Source organism: Neolamprologus brichardi, chromosome 2, assembly GCF_056152115.1.
Source record: "Neolamprologus brichardi isolate AB-2024 chromosome 2, ASM5615211v1, whole genome shotgun sequence".
NCBI classification, from domain to species: Eukaryota; Metazoa; Chordata; class Actinopteri; order Cichliformes; family Cichlidae; genus Neolamprologus; species Neolamprologus brichardi.
This window is the reverse complement of record NC_142105.1, coordinates 8,549,288-8,569,329: the sequence shown is the minus strand read 5'-3', so window position 1 is coordinate 8,569,329 and position 20,042 is coordinate 8,549,288. Positions and strand designations below refer to the sequence as shown.

Sequence of the window (20,042 nt, the reverse complement as noted above, 5' to 3'; positions counted from 1 at the left end):
CCTCCTGCATCAGGCGGTGTTTTTGTTTCTGTTCGTTGCTTAAACGTTTTCTATGAAAATAGCTATTAACACAACACACACTTAGCTCCTCTATAATAATTTCTCTCAGGTTCTCTTACCACTATAGAGGATATGTATTTGGTTTAAAAAATGGGTTTAGGCTTGTTAAATCAGTGGATTTTATAAACTTTCGGAGGAAGGCGGGCTTTCAGAGTTTGGACTACAGTTTGGACTACAGTGCTGCATTCAAGGTCAGAAAAGGTGCCAGCACCTAACGTGATGAAAGCCCTTCTCAAATTGAAAGAATTAGATCAAATTTAAAGAACTAGATCAAATTACAAAACAAAGAAATATGCTGGGTGTGAGTGGATGTTCAGATAAAAAAAAACAACTACACAAGGACTGCTCAGACATGGACTTTCTTATCCTAGGCAGATTATAGTTGTGTAAAAGATCTACAAACAGTTTACTCTACTTGTAAACCCACACAAAATAGTTATTTCACCGTTTGCTTTTTAATCCAGACAACACTGAAACCTTTCTACACAAAAGAATCACAACACCTACACCTACTGAACCTTTATACTTTGACTGCTCCATTCATAGGCCACCGCAACACTCGTCTCCAACCACTCCACCTCACCCAGTGTGCACGCTCTTCTTCCCCTTGTGCAATGTTTATTGCTTTAGATTGTTGACTCCAATTAATTAAACTCATCAACCTTCAACCTGAGCTCTTTTCATGTACACCTTTTCACTTGTTTCCTTCTCATTTACACGCATGTATTCTTTCTTGCTTCTACTGACTTTTACTTCTCTTCTCTCCAGAGACTACCTCTCCTCCACCTGCTCTCACTGCAGTTCACAATGTCATCTGTAAACATAATAATCAACAGAGACCCATGACTGTTCTCTTGAATGGAAACTGTAGCTACATCAATTTAGAGAAATACCTAAGCTGGTATTTATTCATGATGTCCAGTGATATACTTACATTGATGACTAAATATAAAAAATAACAAGCTAAAGTGTAGCGTCAATTATAATGTGAAACCCAGACATAAAGCTCTGTACCCAACTGTGATATTTAGTGAATGAATAAAAAATGAAACAGAGACCCAGAGGAGATTCTTAACCTCTGTTATAAATAACGTTTACCTTATGTGGTCCTCTTGTTAGATTCCGACGTTAAACCACGAGGCCCGTGAAGGCAACAAGTCCTCGACCAATGAGGAGCGAGCGCACGGTGACGCTGGAGATGTAAACAAACAGAAGCAGCGCGGCCATTACAGCAACAACCGAGTTCCAGCGAGTTGACGTTTGTCTTCTCTGTCGTCGAATAAATCACCCCCGAAGGTATTGTGCTTCATAAATACACAGCTGCCCGTTCCCCCGTGCTCCTCTAACGCGGCTGGGTGCTCGCGGTGGTGTTTTCGCGGTGATATTTTTCTGTTTCTGTTGTGTTCTCGCCAAAAATTATTCGCTAGCTGCTTGCTATTGTTGTCCGTCAGACAGCGGCCATGACGGCGAGCATTATAACGGTCGAAGCTACGTGTTTGTTCCCGCTGACCCCTGTCCCTCTCCCTCACTGTGTCCTCTGGTTCTCCTTGTAGACATGAAAGACCCGAGCATCAGCAGCGGGGGCCCGAACATGACCACCGGCACCGAGTTGATCCTCACTAGCCAGTTCAACGCTGAGGACGACCCGTTCGCCGAGTATATGTGGATGGAGAACGAGGAGGAGTTCAACAGGCAGGTGAGGAGCTGGGACGAGGCTGACCTGGACTGCAAGTGAAAAAATCTGCGTTTAAGGCGGAAAAATGGTTAAAGAGTCTGAAATTAAGTTTATTATGGAGGAGGAAAAGTCATCCAAAACAAAACAGGCTGATCTTTTAAGGTAGAACAGAGTTGGCGTTTAAAGAGAAGTTATAGCTCAAACCAGTAGCTACAGAAAGACTCAGTTGACTATTAAGGTGGAAATCTAATGTTTGAATAACATGTTGAAAGAGTAATTATTGCCTGAGATTACAGACTAATTATCTTTTTTATTAACTATTGTTTTATAGATACATTATGTCCAATGTAAGGTGGACTCAGATAACTTTTAAGGTGGAAATCTGTTTTTCAGTTTACAGATTACACCCAGAAATTGTTCTCTAAAACTTGTGTATGCAGACAAATATAGCTTTCCCCTTTAAGATCGAAATCTGTCATTTTCCAGACAGATTACACCTCAAGTCTATATTCATCTACTTAAAATGAAAGATCAGCATCTGCACACAGACTCCTCTGACTGCTTTAAGGTTTGACTTGAGGGTGATTTATTTTGGGAGACAGACAAGGCATCTCCAAGATAAGTTTTTAAGGTGGGAATAAACAGATGAAGTTGCGGATTTGTTAATTTTTATATGAGCTCAGCGAGCTCTGTTTCTAAGATGGAAATCTGCAGATTAAGATAAGTTGTACCTAAACGGTTGTTTTTAGTTGTAAGCAAAGATCAGTATTTTCAAACAGACTCAGTCAACTTCTAAGGAGGAAATCTGTTCTTTTTTTTATAGATTACACTCACGTTGCTCTGATGTGAAGCGCCCATATGCGGATAAAGCAGTATGTTATGGTGTAGATTTCTGCAGACAGACTTTCCTGGTTGGAATTGGAGGTTTAAGGGAAACTACATGTCAGAATTTTGTTGTTTTAGTCATAGTGTTGCAGTATAATTCCAATCTGCTTTGCTTGGAAGATCAGTTTCCATAGATAGACTTTTAAAGTGCAAATCTGGGGTTTATGTTACAAGAAAAAAATAGCCTTAACTTGGACTTATTTATTTGAGAAGTATCTAGAAACATATTCATTTTTAAGGTGGTAATGTGAATTTTAAATTGTAGTTTATTGAGATTAAGAGAAATAAAGTGAAATTAGGTTGATTTGATTTGAAGGCAGGGAAAGTATCCGAAAGCATGATGGGTGACTTTTTAAAGTGGATATCTGTAATTATCTTTACAGGCTAAATGCAGAAATTGTGCTGTTGTACGTCTTGTATATACAGATGACAAATCTTAAGGTAAAAATCTGGACTTCTAAGTTGAAGATAAAAAGAAACTTTGTATGTTTATGTACGGACTCAGCTGATTTTGGTTTTTAAGGTGGAAATCTGTTTTTCAAAAATTGTGATTTTTACAGCAAATGTGCACTTTAAGGTGAAAGTATGTTGGTCAACAGATTAAATAGAATATTTCCAACACCTGTGTTGTTCAACTGAAAACAAAGGTCAGTGCCTACAGATTCATGTTTTTAAGGTGGAAATCTAGGGTTTTGTTTACAGATTAAAAGAAGGTTAACATTTAGAAATTGTGCATTCTTAAAAGTAGCTGTGATTTTAAGGTGGAAATTTACAGTTTGAAGGAAAATTACACTGAGCAGCTGAAGCCTGTGTGCACCACAAAGCAGTGGCTCCTTGAGCTGGAATTCAGGTCAGGCAGTGGCCTGATTATGCAATCAGCTGACAGCGTGTGGAGTCGGTTAACAGAGGAGTAGGTGGGAGGCGTCCGGTTGGAAATTTCCATAAGGATGTTTTGTTTGGAAAAAGGAAACAGAGTCCGTGGAGCTGTGTTTTAGAGAGCGTTACGTTTCACAAAGGAAGGAGGACTGCAGCTGCTGTGTTACTTTAACTCTGTTCTGTGTTAAACTCTTTCAATGTTTCCGAGTTATATTTGTAAAATCAGCCGCTCTGTTTCGAGTAGTCGTCTCGTTGTGATTGGTCAGGTGCTGCAAACCCTGCCTCTGCCATGTGAACACGCTCATTGCTAGATTAGGAAAGCCTGGGCTTACTTATTGAGCTGCTAACCAGCATCATCTTAGCCAGAGAAGGAAACAAGGATAACTGGATTAGTAGAAGGGGGTGCAGAGCAGATTCACCTGAAGAACATTGTAGCGTCTCTCCTTAAAGTGTTATCTGTGTGATGTTCGCTCTCGGGTTGGACGACATGTTAAAAGTTTTGGTTCTTTGTTGGTCCAACAAACCTGTGACCAGTGTTGGGAAGGTTACTTTTAAAATGTATTCCATTACAGAATACAGAATACATGTCCCAAAATGTATTCTGTAACGTATTCCGTTACGTTACTCAATGAGAGTAACGTATTCCGAATACTTTGGATTACTTAATATATTATCATGCTGTTTACAACTACGTGAATGTACTATTGCTGTGATTTATTACTGTTACTGAAGGTCCGCGGCTCCGAACCGTAGTAAAGGGACCTCTGGCTAATACGTCTGTGTCGGGCTCGTAGCTGAAAAATAGCTTTACTTTATTGTCTGGGTCAACTTTGCTAGCAAGAGACAGAGAGAGGCGTTGAAAGGCTGCTCCAACGGAACTTATTGTTTTTGGAGGAAAACACGAACATGGTGTACAGTCGAGTCTTAATAGCTTACTTACAACTGGGCTCGTCAGGCTCTCTTCTTGGCTGCAGTGGTTATTATTATATTTACATGCTTCCAGCTCCCGTTTTGCTCGATGACAGCTCGTACTTTTCCTTTTTCTCCCTCCCTCGCTCACAGACACATAACGTGTGTGGCAGTCCATTCTCCCTGCAGCACGGACTACACTGCCCATGATGCTACATTCTTTAGAGCTATACCTGTAGCATTCTGCCTATTAGCTTAGCACAACAACAACAAAAAGGCCTCTCTCAACCAGGAAACACGCAGAGAGAGAGCGTCACCCTGTAACCATGGCAACCGTAACGCTGCCGCCTGGAACAACAGAACGTAGCTGTCAAACAAAACACAAACAGTCCTGACCCGCCACAATATGAAACAGGAAAGTACCACCGTGTAATCCATTTATTTCAACAAAGTAACTGTATTCTAAATACCACCCTTTTAAACGGTAACTGTAACGGAATACAGTTACTCATATTTTGTATTTTAAATACGTAACGGCGGTACATGTATTCCGTTACTCCCCAACACTGCCTGTGACTGTTGCTTCTCTGTCTGTGTTTTCGGCAGGTGGAGGAGGAGCTGTGGGAGGAGGAGTTCATCGAGCGCTGTTTCCAGGAGATGCTGGATGAGGAGGAGGAGTGGGAGTGGTTCATCCCGTCTAGAGATCTCCCTTCTCAAAGCGTCAGCCAGCTGCAAGAGCAGATCAGCCTCCTGGTCCTCGATGGCGACAAAGACCTGGATGTGGTGGTGAGTTTATCACCTTTACCATCGGTTACAGAGAAAACTCGTGTTTTGGCCATAAGAATAAAAGGACACCAGAAGATGGCGTCCTGTCAGCTGACATTATTCCAACAGATTATAAAAAAAACAGTCTGCAGATGAAAACGATTATCTGCAGTGTGTTTAGGTGTGTTTGCTTGAAGGAATGATAAAACTTTAAGAGATAATTAAATCTGAGGTCAGCTCTGCAGAAGAGGCAAACAATGAATATTTTTCCCAGAATTCACTGGAGTGTTAACTTCTTCTTTTTTTCCTTTCTTTTAAGTATGAAACCTTTTTCTTTTCTTTCTTTTTTTTTTTAAGTAGGCCTGATTATGAAAATGTAGGATTACAGCAAATATACTCTATTCATTCCAAATATTGGTAAATCCTGTTACAGGAGCCAAAACATTAAAAACAACCACTAATAAAATAAAATAAAGTTTGAAAAATAGAATAAAAACTACACAAATAATTTAGTATAGCCAAATGGAAAAAGACAAAGGACCTTTAATTCAGTAAAAATCTGAAACACTGAAACACGTTTAACCTGAATGAAACATGTGTAAAGCTGAATATGATACAACAATGTGTAAAATAGTGCAATAAAAAAGGATGAAATCAATAATACAGAAAGAGCTGCTAAGTGAGACACAGCACAGTGCCTGAACGTGTCTGATAACATCTCCACACTCATTTGTTTCTCAGGTTTTTTTTCTTCCCAATTAGTTGATTATTAAATTAGTCTCTGACTGTTGACCCTCATCTGTCCAGCAGAGGTCGCTGTTTCGTTATTTTCTTCACAGAAATAACAATGATGGTTTTTCTTCTTCTCTCCTTCAGGTGACCAGTAGCTTGAACCCCAATGCCAAGGAGTTCACCCCAGGCATCCAGAAACATGCCATGTGACCCGGCTAGGCTCCTCCCTCCCCCCAACCCTAGTCCGCACTGTGACATCATCACCAAGATGTCTGCTGTATTTTCCAGCTGCCACTCGACCTTCAGCCTGACGTGTTGCCAAAGTTCTGCGCTCGCATGTCTTCACAGTTACAGTTAGGTGTGTGTGTGTGTGTGTGTGTGTGTGTGTGTGTGTGTGTGTGTGTGTGTGTGTGTGTGTGTGTGTGTGTGTGTGTGTGTGTGTGTGTGTGTGTGTGTGAACTCTCTGAATGTACATCAGCTGAGAGGAGTGTTTGTATGACTCTAAATCAGAACAAACTGCTTCCTGTCTCCACTTTAATTATTATTTTGGGGCACTTTTATAAAACCTGAAATCAAACTGTGTGCTTGTTTTTTGTTTGTTTGTTTTTTTTTCTTTTTAAAATTCGACTTCCTGTTCAGAGGGTCGCCTTCGCCGCCTCGTGGCGTCTAAAAGCACTTTTCCGGTCGTGGTTTGTTTAGCTGGCTGTTCTGCTGTTTCTTGCTCTTTTTCCCAGCATCCTTGGCGTTTCTGTCAGCTCTGACTTGTCTTCGCTCTGCTGCCTACATCAAATAACTCGTGTTGACTTTTTTTCTAAATGCACAGAAAGTACTGTATAAAAAGTCATATAAACAAAAACAATGTAAAAAAAATCTATTTTTTCTTATACTACTTGAAATAAATGTTTATGAAAGGAAAAAAAAGTGTTTGTTTGTTAATAAAAAGCATCCACACAGCTAGGAGAGCAAAAAGGACTGGGCAAAAGTCTTGAACCACCCCAAAAGTGCAGCGATCAATCAAAACGTAAACATACATGGAGATGCAGTATATGATTTATGCAAGTATGGTCATTTATAAAGTAAAAAATATATAATTTTTTTACGTTTTTTAGAATGTTCTTTAAAATTGTTAAATACTATTTTTTTAAAAATAAATATACATATTTTATTTATATGCTAGACACTTGACCTCGAATAGTTCACTGAAAGTTAAAAACTTGTGTTTTAAGGGAGTTTTGCAGCTCTGCCTGCAGGGGGCGACAAAGTCTGCCCAGCCTATAGGCCCTCAGCAGGGTTTCTAACCTCCAGAGCTGCTGTCTGAGCAGGAATTTAGAGCGAGGACTAATTTATCTGACAGGAAGTTCCTCCTGCTTGCTCTGCTCTCTCTTCTTCTGTGACAGAGGCACAAAGCAGCAGCGGCCATAGATCAGCCGCAGCCCCCCATTGTTGCCCGACAGGTCAGATACAGACCAGGACTGCAGCCATGCATGCTGATGAGGGTGTGTGTATCAAAGGAGGCGTGGCCTCAGGGGTGGCAGGTCACACATTCTCGCCGAGTGCTGATTGGTCAGAGGGAGATGTTGGGGAATGTGCAACAGCCACAGATGTCTGCAAAGTGCTGCGAGGTCATGACCCCTGTGTTGGTGTCAGGACGCCCAATCCCCACCCATCCATCTGCATGTGATCACCTTCAGCATCATCTTCATCATCTCCATCGGAGCGTCCGACTGGGAGTCCTCAACAGAGGCTCATTGTTCCTCTGGTAGAAGAGTAGGAGGAGTCTGAACATCATGCTGCTTGTTCTTCACCTCCGAGACGAAGGTTCAGGTTCAGGAACCGTGGCGGTTGGGTTTGGTCAAAGAAACACCCGATGAGACCTTTTCTTACATTCGTTAGGTGTGATCCTTTTCGCCGCATGGAAGGAGTGGTTCTCATTCCAGATCTGGGCCACAAAAAAGCCAAAACACGAAATAGATCAAACTTTAGTGGACAGCCTTTACACACCAGACGCCTAAAATTCCGAAATCAAAGCTGTGCCGGAAATAAAACTTTTGCAGAGAACAGCTGTCATTGGCTCATGCAGGCACACCATCAAGCATTGATTTGGGGAGCGGTTGATTTGCTTTTCCTTTGCGTGTTAATTGGTAAAACACACACTTTAAACATTGCACAATCATGCTAATTTAACTGTGTCAAGTAAAAATCATAATCAAGATTTAAATTTAATTAATTGTGCAGCAGAAATAATAAGAAAAAGTTGTTCTATCCAGTGAAACCATCTTACCGTACATCGGGGTTCAACATCAGCAGGACGCTGAAGTCGTGGAGGAATTATTCTGTTTTCAGGATCAAAGAAAGAATATTTCTTCTTCCTAAACTAAGCTAACGCTAGCCTGCCTGCTAACATGGTCAAACTGTAAGATTTTATTAGGTTTTATTAGTAAAATGTTATCTTGAGTGTATGAAGGTTGGTGTAAACATTCAGAACTCCGGAACTGTTTTAGTCACTTAGCTGTCCATTGTAAGATTACTTTATCAGCTACAGTTACAACTGGATTCATCCATTTTAAATTTAAGGATTTTAAAGATAAGATAAAAAGAACTTTATTTATCCCGAGGGAAATTCTTTCATCATACACATGCTCGATGCAGCAAGAGAGACAGAGGAGCAGAGGAATAAGATATACAATATGTATATGTATAATATACAGTAGGATAGTGCAAAATATAATATCAAATAACTGTAACAAGTAACAATATAACTATATCCTGAGAAATAAATAGCTTAGCTTAGCTATCAGTGCAGGTGATTCTAAAAGTGACATAGTATTGTGCAAATGGATAAAAGAATCAAAGCTGTGGATTTTTTTGCCATCCATAATTAGAAATTTCAGGTTATTATCTCAAAATTTCAACATACTGACTCAAACTTTGGAGAAAACAATTTGACATTGAGAATTTATTAACACGTTTGGAAAACACTGCAATTCCTCAAATGTCCACTAGAGGCTCCAGGAGTGAGTCAGTCCACATAGACTCCCATGCTAAAATAAAACTTTACAGCGCAAATAAATATGTTTACACCCTGATACAAAACTCTCCACGGACAATTTCCCTTTCATAACATCTGTACAATGGCCGAATGCTTTTATAACTCACCTGTTTAAATGGCATTCCAGTTTAAAGTTCATATCATTTTAGGGGTGTGGCCTATGTGACTCACAGGCATCTTGTTGTACCGAAAGAGACTAATTGTAAGCGTCACCACAGCAACCATTACCCATATATCACAGGTAATTGTGGTGCTAACTTAGCAGTCTGAACGCTTTTCTACTTATGGTCCCTTCTGGCTTCAGAAAAAAAACAACATGGGTGCAGCTTAAATATTCCCACTGAAGCTTCGCAAACCAAAGGGTGACGTCTGAGTGTTGACGTGCATCTTTGAATAATGTGTGTGGTGCAGACTGGGTTTTATAAATAACTGTCAGAGCTTCGGTTTGACCCATTAGACATCTCTTTCACGTGTTTCTGTTTGATTGATGCTGGGATGCTAAATGAAGGCTTCTCTTTATGGAAACCTGCAGTCTTCACACTCTGTATTGGAGGCTCCATGATGAGTTGGTGTCCAGCCCGGTGACTCTTTTCAGGTGCTGTGTTTTCTGGTCGTGACGTTGTCATGACGCCGGGCAGCCGCAGATAAATCCAAACTGCTTCCCTTTGTGGCTGCTAAAGCAGAGGTAAATTATAACCCTGAGCAAACAGCCTGCAGACAAGTGAAAGGGAAGCTGCTCCCAGAATGCATCAGCAGATTGATGGAGGTGGAGGCCGCGCGGCGCTGGCGGCAGCAGCATTCATGCGCCTGATTCACGGCGGCGTTCCATTACATTAAAACCTTCCTGAACAACAAGACGGCTGTGAGGAGAGGGGAAGATATTCATAAGAGCAGACAGATGGGACAAAGGACTGTATTTGATCGTGTTTGTGCGCAGAGACGTGATGGAGGAGCAGAGGAGGAAGAGGAAAAGGAGGAGTGTAAAGAGTGTTTACTGAAGCATCACTCTCCGACCTGGAGCTTCTATAAGCATAGACACAAAGGTTCTGATGCATGTTTTTAAAGAGCTTTTACAAACCGAACCCAAAGCTCACCATACATTCAGTTAATTCAGTTATTTTGAGTTTTAGCCAAAAATCTTCAAATATTACACTTTAATAATTAAAACTAGATAAACTGATTGTATCGCTAGATTCTCCCAAACCAGGTCATTTTCCAGTTTGTTCTTTAATAGAGAGTCTTTAATAAAGAGTCAGGTAGTGAAAAACATAAAGACAAAGCATATGCAGAAGTCGAAAATCACATCTCGCAGCCGTCCCTTCTTTATCATACACCAATCTGTTGCATGCATGTGCAAAATGGGTTTCTTCCTTCCACAATAAAAGCCCAACCTTTATACCATATATGCTTGTTTATGTTCATAGACTTAAATTGTTCCATCTTTCCTGACAGTCAGCATGACTGTGAAACTAAAATATTTAAGAGGACTGCGGAAAGACTGAAATGTATGTTAACCTGTGGAGTTAAACCAAACCTAATGAGAAGTTTTTTATTGCCTAAATCTAGCTAACTGACTGGTTTCTCATGACATTGAATTAATAATGTGGTTAAATAATAATTGTGATTTTGAACAATTGTTTTTGATGGTGCCACCTATATTGTTAATGCTGCTGCATTGTTACACCTCATCCCTTCAAATTGAGAAGTAGATAAAAAATTTTCCAAAGAATCGGAATTGTCTTGTCTGAGCTTATCAATTCTTTTACTAATGTCTGCAGGTGCTGGCAATGCACAACGATTCCAAACCAGCAGTGTCATATATGCACGTCTTGCAAGAGTGCCATACGTTTTATACTCAGTCTTTGTGCGCCACAAGTGCTGCTACTACTGTTACGTAACCGGGAAGCTCATCTGTGTAGATGCCTTGAACAATTTTATCTGAGTAAGAAAGCCTGAATGAAAATGAATGCCATGCAAATATTCTCTCACATTCTCTCATCATTGAGTCTCCTCCGAATGGTCACAGCATTATGGATCATATCCAAAATCCTTATGGGGAATATGAATGGGATTTTCACTTCCTGAGCCTCACTGTTAAGTTCTGCTAATGGGGAATCAACCGGCAGTTAGGGGAAGGTGACAGGAACAAATGCTGTTTCTGGCACCCAAAGCTCCACCCTCTTTTGGGGGTGTGGCGATCAGTTTGAGCATTGTATTTGTATGAGATGCAAAGTGTTAACTCATCAGGCTCCATTTCAAAAAATAAGCTTAATTTTTTTATGTGGATAGGAATGGTTTAAGCACTGAAAGAAGCAGAAACATAGAGAAGGAGGAAACACCTTTCATTTATCAAAAGTAATTCTGCTGCTGATAATCACATATTCCTCACACATTTTCTTACTTTTCCCCTCTGGTTATTTTTTTCATCTCTACAAATTTTTGTTCAGGTAGTGCAGAAAGAATATTTTAATAATTATTTTTAAGAAATAAGTGCAGAAATCCTGGAACAATACGAGCTTGTACATGTCACTGCTTATAAATATTTAAGTTAATTGTCGCAGATAAACGTTTGAAATATTAATCATTTCAGGAAATAAAAGTTAAAGTGAAGATACAAACTCAATATTAAGGATTTTAACCGTGAAGTTAAACGTAAACAAGCGAGGTTTGAGAGGGGGAGAAGGAGCAGGCCATATGGTTTGGAGTGCAATAACTTGAATTTGCTCCAACAAAGGAGTAATTGAGAAGGGGAGAAGGAGCTGTGAGTCTTGACTCGACAAAGCTGCGAAAACTCTCTTCTTTCAGGCTAATGAAGCTGTTGTCTGGCGGTGTGCTGCAGAGTGCAGGGGGTGGAGGAGTATGGAGGAGGCAGAGCGGCCCTGGACGTGATTTGTCATACAATCTGAATCTTTAGGAGGGCCACAGCGGAGAGAGACCTCCTCTCCATATGTCTGCTTCGTTTGCATCTGAAAGCTGCAGGGCTGAAGGCTGGGGGACGAGGAGGAGGAGGAGGGTCACACTGCTCTGTGCATCATCAGGTTTGAGGGTATGTGTGGCTCCTGTTGTTGTGTTTTTTTGTTTTGTTTCGCTCAGCTGTCGAGATTCTTCTTTTTCTTTAGGAGAAAAGAAACTGCAACAGTATCAGGAAAAATCTTAAAAATGAGAAGCTCAAAATTGATCTCCCCTCACTTTGACTGCTACAACTCAAAGTCCTGAGGTTGGAAATGTGTCGTAAGAAAATTACAATGAAAAAGTCAATAAAGCTAAAGAAAGAAGAGCCAGGATGAAATAAAGAAATACAAGCAAGAGATCAAGGAAGAATCTAAGAAGATGAGTAAAAATTATAATTGACACCAGAAGGAAAGCAGACAGAAAATATGGAGCAGATCAACTGAAGGATGAAATAAGTGAAAACAACAGTAAAATAAACTGTTCTCTGATTCCAGCTTTTTTCTTGTGATTTTACAAAGCAAACTACATGTTTAAGAGTTCGTCCCCGTTAGCTGAACACGAGGAGACATTTAAAAGCACGTTTGTGGCTCTGAATACGAAGTCAATAATAAAATTAATGACTTGTTGCAACTTTGGTGGTTAAAGCTCTCTTGTTCTGCAGGTGGATGCACCTTTGAACTAGAAGGAAGTAGCAGTTCATGAAATAGACCTCTAATCCTACGATTTGTGTTCCTGGGAGCAAAATTTCCCACCCTCACCCTTGCACAGGCCTAGAGACTGGTCCATGACCATCTGGCAACTACTGTCGTGAGGGAAACAGAGTAAACCTTTTTGAGATCATTCATTGATTGCTAGAAAATTGCTAACTGCCTGTAGTTTATACATCCACTCTATGGTGTGAAAAGCGTGACGCAAACCGGAAATATAGACCATCTACTTTCAGAGTAAAAGTTGCACCCTTTGAATCATGCTGGCACAAGTTTATACTACTTTTATGCAGCGCTTTATTAAGCTGTACTACCGCTCAACGAGTAGTTAGCAAGTATTTGCAGACAAAAATGTAAAACTACAGGTAACCGTGGCAATCTGCTGTCAACTGTGGCAATCATGGTGAGGTGTTTGGTGCAGGACTGTCTTTAAAACCAATTTAACCCAGCAGGAGCCAGCAACCTCCAGGTACAACCGCGAACTCCCAACCAGTAATGGGAATAGCCTATATGTTTCCTAGCAACCATATTGGCGAATATCTCTCAAACAAGGTGCATATGACGTCACGGGAGAAACCTTGCTGTTGGAGCCTCTAGTGGCAAATCCAGGAAATACAGTTTTGATGCTCGGTCACGTGAAAACTTTTGCCACTCCGTGTGATTTTATTTTTAATCCTTTCAGCTCTCGGTCTGAAAATAGAAAGCAGCAGCAACAAATAAAAAACACTGATGTTTTCTCTTTCTCTTCGCTTTCACTCACACAGAGGTTTTGTGTTCATCTCCACAGTCGTGTGAGCAGGATTTTCTCAGCCAGAATATGTTTGTGAAGTGATAGATTTTGGAGGGTGTTTGGGAGTCGGGGGGGTCCTTTAGTTCATTTCTTTCTGTGTCATTTTCTCACGTGTTTCTCTTCATTGAAATTCAATCACATCTCGTGTCGCTGAGACTTAATCCTGTCAGAGCTTCACCCCGGACGGACCTCTCACTCTGCTCCCTTTCTTTCATTCACTCCTGTTTTTACTTGTATTTTCTTCTGTCTTTTTTGTTCTCCTGTCCTCATCTGTGTTCATACAGAACCTTCCCATACAAAATACAACACAAAATACAACGTACGTGTTGTTTTCTCTCTGAATCAACACAAATTCATAATAAAAAACACACTTTACATAAAACACATCATACCATACGGTAAAAATGAAAAATAATAATAAAAACCAAAACATTACTGTGATTATCGAGAGAATTTAATTTCTTAAAGACGTCAAGGACTACCATTTAGCGACATGCAGATATACAGACAAAGTACCAGTTACAGCCAGGTTACAGCAGCCGTGTTAGTTGTTATTTTACAAAGCAAGCCTTTATAAAACATGTTTTTTGTTGGGTTTTTTTAAAGAAAGAAAAGAGAAAAGTCTTTTAATAATTACTCTCCACTGAAATAAAATAATCATCGTGGTCACTTTCACAGCTGTTTCCTCCCATTAGAAGTAGATATACTTCTTTATACTGCGTACTGTGATGATCCCCTCACTGGGCATGGTAAGTGTTTTCATTGTACCTCTTTTTAGGTGTGTTTTGTGTGCTACATTAGTGCATTAGCAACAGCCAGCTGGGAAGTGGTCCAGGGTGAGCTGTAGAAGCTCCAGGTGTATAGCTTTAGAGGTCACTGGTCAACCCAGGTCCTCCCCACCTGTCTGCATTTCATGACTGCTGTTCAACAGGTTGTTTAAAGCAAAAAAACCCCAAAAACCTCCATATTCACACCGATGACCTTCATCCTTCAGCCTCACTCAGAAACAACATCATGCAAATCTAAACCACCCACATGTCCATCAGCTCTCAGTCAAAAGGATGTCAGCCGTAAAGTGTTTCCATACACTTTAACTGCAGCTCGACAAGCTGTTTGATCACTTTGAAGTGATGGAGGCTGTAAAATAAAAAACCTACCTCCACCTTGTTCTTCTTCTGCAGTCTGTTGGGGTTTAAGCTGCTCCTCCTCCTCACTGCAGGACCGCTCTGTGTGTGGTTCAGACAAGACAGCGCAGCATCTGCATCAAAAAGACCATTTTAGAAATGACTCTGGGTTAAAAACTAGAAAATGGTACATTTATTTGGTCAAGCTGCTTCCAGGGACAATAGTGAGCTTTTACACTCTGATCCCCCTCAGTTTCCTCTTCTCATATGTATTTATTGGGCTGCAGATACATTAGATGTTAGTTTTTTCTACCAAATTATCCAACCAAATGTCCCAGACCCTGCAGTTCCTCTAATATGCACATGACGCTGGTTCCAAAATTGTATTAACAGAAATTTACAGCCATGTTTACATCCTGCTATGAAAAACAGATTCACCACTGTGTTGTCGAAAAGTCTTCACCCAGCGAGAACGAGCAGGATTATCCTCCTTTCTGAAACTTCGAATGACCAAACGTGGAAAATGGACTTCATGTTTTATTCAGTGACTGAGCCCAAAAACTCATCAGGAAAGTTTTACTGAGGTCAGCGCCGAGGACTGTTTTCTCCACAGACTTCTATAGGACCAAAGTCTTTCTACAGAACAGATTTAAGACACTTAGCTTCTCTTTTTAGACTTGGAAACTACATCCGTCTTTGGTCTCAGCATTACGGAGAAGGTACCAACTACAAAGAGATAACAGTCCTGTTTTAGAAACCTACAAAGAGTGTACTCAGAGGTAGGAGGTTTAGAAACTGTGTTCAGTTTGGATCTTTGTGTTTGTTTTGCTTGAACCTACTAAAAACGTCTTAGTTAGGTTTACAAAAAGATGGTGTTTGGGGTTAAAACATGCCCCATCTCTGGCTTTATTAGATTATTGTTATTGTTTGAGTTTAGTCAAAGTGTGTTTTATGTTTAACAAATAAATCTTAATCTGATTTGCGATTAAACAGACTATATGTGAATCAGAAGTAAAAACTATAAAGGTGAGAGTTTCCTGTCTGCAGGGAAGAGCTGGTGTTTGGGTGGTGTTTAGCGCCCTGGAGGAAATTATAAAGTCCATGTCAGGTCAGTGACACAGACCTCTGATTTTATTTGAAGAGTTTTAATGATTTGATTTAAGAATTTCTTCTTTCTGTTTTTCACAGTCATCTGTTTGTATCTCTTATTAATCGGACTCTCTTTCTTCCTTTCCTTCCTTGTTGTTCTTTTCCTCTGGATCGTTTTCTTTCCTGTTTTCTGTCTTTGTTTCCTTCTTTAACTCTTTTTTTCTTTCTTCTGTTAATCTAAAGTCAAACTCTTCACTGAGGGGTTTACCTTTCTTTCTTTTGCACACCATTTTCCTCTTCTTCTTCTTAAACAGGTGCTTTTATTTCATTCAAACCCACACTTTCTTCTTTATTTTTAAGTTCAATTATTTACTATTACTATTAACTCCACTTTTTCCTTTTTCCGTCCTCAGATCTTTTCTTTCAGCAGTGAAGGTTCAACCTTCTTTCCTTTCTTTTCTTCCTATTTGCAGAATTTTAAAATCATGCACCAAACTAAGCAACATGACAAATTCTGCAGAGAAAGGGATTTGTTGTACACTTACACTCCTTTTTCTTACTATTTCTTTTTGACCTGACAATATTTCATCTTCTCTCTTTTTCTCTTTCCTTCATAAAAAAAAACTTCCCTGAGTTGTATTCTGCAGACATAAAACTAACCTCTGGAAGATTTATTTCTCTGTTGCAGTCAATTGTTTGTTTCTGAATTTCATCTCTTATTCGTCTTCATGGGTTTCTACTCATCTTACCTTTCTTTATTTCCTCTCTACTTTCCACTCCCTTTCTTTCCTTCTTTAACTCTTTCTTTCTGCATTCAACAAAATCTTCCCCAAGGGTTCATCGTTCTTTATTTAAAGGCTCCTTTATTCTCTTTCTCCTTAAAGAGTTTCCAACCTTAAAGCAAACATGAAGTCTGTAAAATTCTGCAGACACGTCCCCTCAGAAACATTTGTTTTTAAACTTCAGTAAAATGCAGAAAACTGGATTTCTTCTTGTATTAAGCGTGCTTTATCCTCTTTGGGTGAAATAGGATTTGCTGGCTCGTTGTTGGGGCCTCACGGAGGCTTGTGCCGGCCCTGCAGCCGGGGCAGAGATGATTTGTGTGCAGCCTGGGTTTGGTTTTGTTCCTGCTGGGGCCCATTTGAATAAGAATGATGCCAATAGAGTGGCTGAGGCAGAAAGAAAGCAGCACAAAAGGCGAGAGAAGCTGAATTTGGACCAGGGACAAACCAGGAGAGGAGTGAAAAGAAGTGCAGGGCGGACAGCCACAATGGAACAATTCACCTTATAATCGCTTTGATATATTATACATGCCTGAAGACTCTAAACATTGTGTAATTATTTATAAATGAGTGTCCCCCCCCCTCCTCCTCATGCAGAAGAAAGCAGCAGAAAGACTCTGCAGGTCTCTGCTTCTCCTCCGCTGGACTGCATACTGAATAAATGGAATAATTAATGGAAAATTGTATGCCTGTCTCATAAAGATGTCTTTAAAAAACACTTAAAGAAAATTGGTCTGTATGCGCTCACGCTGGATGGGTTTACTGCTGCCTGAAGGGATGAAAAGACGGACAAAAAAGCCAGACTTCACAAGGTGAAACAGTTCAGCCGAAGCCCGACGTGTCAGATAAAAATGACCCAAAGATCGAGGTCATTTTTAACGCTTGTGTTCAGATGCTGGGGTTGTGGTTTACATTCTATTTATCTCTTACCAAAGCGTTCTAGCAGCTCTCTTAGTGATGTCTGCCGGTGAACTCTGGAGCACCTCAGGGCGCTGTTGTAGCTCCCGTTTTATTTTACATGCTGCCATACAGAGTTTTAGAAACACCGAGGTCAGAAGTGCAAATGTTCCCCTAGCAGAGCCCCCCATCAACCAAACTCTCTATATTTTTTTAAAGTGTTTAAGAAGAGAGATGATTTGATTGTATTTTGTGGAGTGTGATGCTAATGTAGTGTCTCTGTGTCATGCTCTGAGGCCATGTTTGTAATTCTGGTGGAGACTGTAATTATTTTTGTTAACATACTTTTAGGTTTTTGGACACAAGGGTATATAATGATCTCTGGTGAAATTAAACAAACTTGAGATACACTTTTTGGTTTTATCCAAACTGACATTTATGCAGAAATCAGGTTTGATTTTTCACATTTTCCCAGTAAAGATAAAAAATATATTCTGTGACGGGAAAGAAACTTTAGTTGTTAATCTTATGTTTAAAAGCTGTTGGTGGTCAGACTTTTATTGTGAAAGGCTTCATAGTTGCACGTTTGTCGGATTTAAAGGTGAACAGTAGTTTTTTGTATGGCTACTGAGGTGCACAGAATGAACAGGTGCAAGTTAAACTTTAAGACGTGTTTCCTTCACGTTAAGGAAAAAAGCCGAGCACTGACGAAGACTTCCGGGTAAAAAGGACTAGTTTTCTTTGTTAGGATGAAGCTCCTTTCTCCTCCTGCTGCTGCTCCTCTTTCTGTGTTTGTGGAGCAGTAAGCAGAGGATGGATGGATGGATCCTCCGAAGCGTGTCTCAGCCCGGCGGGGTGGAGGAGGTGGAGGTCTCTCTGCCTCTGCTTTCTTCTTCCACCTTTTTTCATGTTTTTGGTTTAAACTCTCGTAGTGGGTTTGGTCCTTTCTGTCTCGCGGGGGGGCATTGCGTGTAGTTCGCGTGGCCGGCCGCGCGCTCTGATTGGCTGGCCGTGATTACCGGCACGCTTCTCTGTGCGGGGCGGACAAACACCGCGGGCGTCATTATGTTAATGAGCTTCTCCCGCGGCACGGGGCAGACCTGCCGCAGCATTCATCCCCTCATCCTGCGCGCTGATGCCAGGCCGGGGGGGTCACAGGGGGGCGCGGGGGCAGGGGGCCGGTCATTGTCCTCCGCGCGCTATATAAGCGGGCTGAGGCCGGTCGTGTGCCAGGCTCACCGGCTCGCACGAGCTGATCCAGAGCAGAAAACACGCAGAGACACGCGCGCCTCTCCGAACTGACACAGACTTCAGGTGAATTCCTCTCGCGTGGATCCCTCACGCCTCCTCTCCTCTCCCCGCAGTCATGGACTCGCTCTACTCCGACATCGACAGCAACAGCTGCGACTTCTTCCCGCACAGCGAAGACGAGGAGTCCCGCAGCCCGCGCTGCGCGTCCCCGCAGCCCGAGCAGCAGCAGAAGAAGCAGCGGCGTCGCGGCCGCGCGCGCAGCGACGCCACGGTGCAGGTGGTGAAGAAGAACCGGCGCCTGAAAGCCAACGACCGCGAGCGTAACCGCATGCACAACTTGAACGACGCGCTGGACGCGCTGCGCGGCGTGCTGCCCGCATTCCCGGACGAGACGAAGCTGACGAAAATCGAGACTCTGCGGTTCGCGCACAACTACATCTGGGCGCTGTCCGAGACCATCCGCATCGCGGACCTGCAGGCGGGCAAGGCTGGAGAGCCGCCCGTGCTGCTCAGCCCGTGCCTAGCCGAGGCCCCGAGCCCGGGCAGCGATGCCTGCTCCTGGAGCTCCAGCGGCTCCTCGTCCTCCTCCTCCCCGGCCTACTGCGCCTCCAGCCCGGGCAGCCCCGCCGCGCCCGAGGACTACAGCTACCTGCGGCAGGACGCCCTGTACGGCTTCCGCAGCTTCGTGCCGGGCATCTACTGATCCCTGAGCCCGGAGGTCCCGCTGGAATAAGACTGAGAGCCGCTATTTGCCTTACTCACACCTCATCACCATCGTCGTCGTGCCTCTACGGATGGACTGGAAATGAGAGGAACTGAATTTGATCTGTTTTTATTATTAGTTTTGGGTTTTGTAAATTTCTCCAAAAACCTTTGCACTTTCCCCTCTCCCCTCTCTCTCCCCCAGAGTCTGCAGGTTACAGTCAGTCTCAGTTTTTCTGTTTTCGTGTCCGAGGTGAAAAGTCAATTTTACAATTAGTAGAGTGATTCTGCAGAAAAGAGAGCGTGGAAATTGAGTTTCAACGCTCCCACAATAGACTGAAAGGAGCTGCCCGCATTCATTATGTATTCCACACACACCCACACCCTCTCTCTGCTGTGTTTTTATTTATTCGTTTCGTTTTGTCACGTGAAATTTGTATTTTGTACATAAAGAGATTTTATTCTATTTACTTGGAGCTTTGGTGCCACTTTTCTACTAAATAATAAAGTTATAACGTTTCTATAAAACTCGCCTCTGCCTGCTTCTCCTTGATCCCGAGCCTCAGTCTGCGCAGATATGCTGCAGTAATCTGAGTTTAATCTGGGTTTAACCGCCGTGCACGGGCGCAGACAATGGTTTCAGGGATCGTGCGTGAGTTTTTTTTTTATTATAATGATAATTAATATTAATAAGATAACGGTTTGCTGAGAGCAGCAGGTGGAAGCACGTCACGCGACACGGAGATCGTTTAAAGTTTGACTGTCATGTTAATGAGGCACAAATAAAAAGCGGTGGA

The 20,042-nt window shown here is 41.7% G+C and overlaps 2 protein-coding genes across 2 annotated transcripts; both read left to right on the top strand.

Annotated features, from left to right (window-relative positions):
- Nucleotides 1-52: 52 nt before the first annotated feature.
- On the top strand, nucleotides 53-6,823 carry LOC102799145 (polyadenylate-binding protein-interacting protein 2-like). The gene is made up of 5 exons (XM_006797608.3): nucleotides 53-251; nucleotides 1,180-1,356; nucleotides 1,614-1,756; nucleotides 5,012-5,191; nucleotides 6,047-6,823. Exons 3-5 carry the CDS (start codon nucleotides 1,616-1,618, stop codon nucleotides 6,110-6,112), a joined length of 387 nt encoding a protein of 128 aa, XP_006797671.2. The 5' UTR covers nucleotides 53-251; nucleotides 1,180-1,356; nucleotides 1,614-1,615; the 3' UTR covers nucleotides 6,113-6,823.
- Nucleotides 6,824-18,397: 11,574 nt separating this feature from the next.
- Nucleotides 18,398-19,757, top strand: neurog1 (neurogenin 1). The gene has a single exon (XM_006797607.3). It carries the CDS (start codon nucleotides 18,659-18,661, stop codon nucleotides 19,244-19,246), a length of 588 nt encoding a protein of 195 aa, XP_006797670.1. The 5' UTR covers nucleotides 18,398-18,658; the 3' UTR covers nucleotides 19,247-19,757.
- The last annotated feature ends 285 nt before the right edge of the window (nucleotides 19,758-20,042 follow it).

Excerpts from the sequence above, each read along its gene's own strand:
- LOC102799145 (XM_006797608.3), top strand. The coding sequence starts at position 1,616 with ATGAAAGACCCGAGCATCAGCAGCGGGGGCCCGAACATGACCACCGGC. Across the intron at positions 1,757-5,011 it reads AGGAGGAGTTCAACAGGCAG|GTGGAGGAGGAGCTGTGGGA; the intron begins GTGAGGAGCTGG and ends TGTTTTCGGCAG. Across the intron at positions 5,192-6,046 it reads ACAAAGACCTGGATGTGGTG|GTGACCAGTAGCTTGAACCC; the intron begins GTGAGTTTATCA and ends TCTCTCCTTCAG.
- neurog1 (XM_006797607.3), top strand. The coding sequence starts at position 18,659 with ATGGACTCGCTCTACTCCGACATCGACAGCAACAGCTGCGACTTCTTC.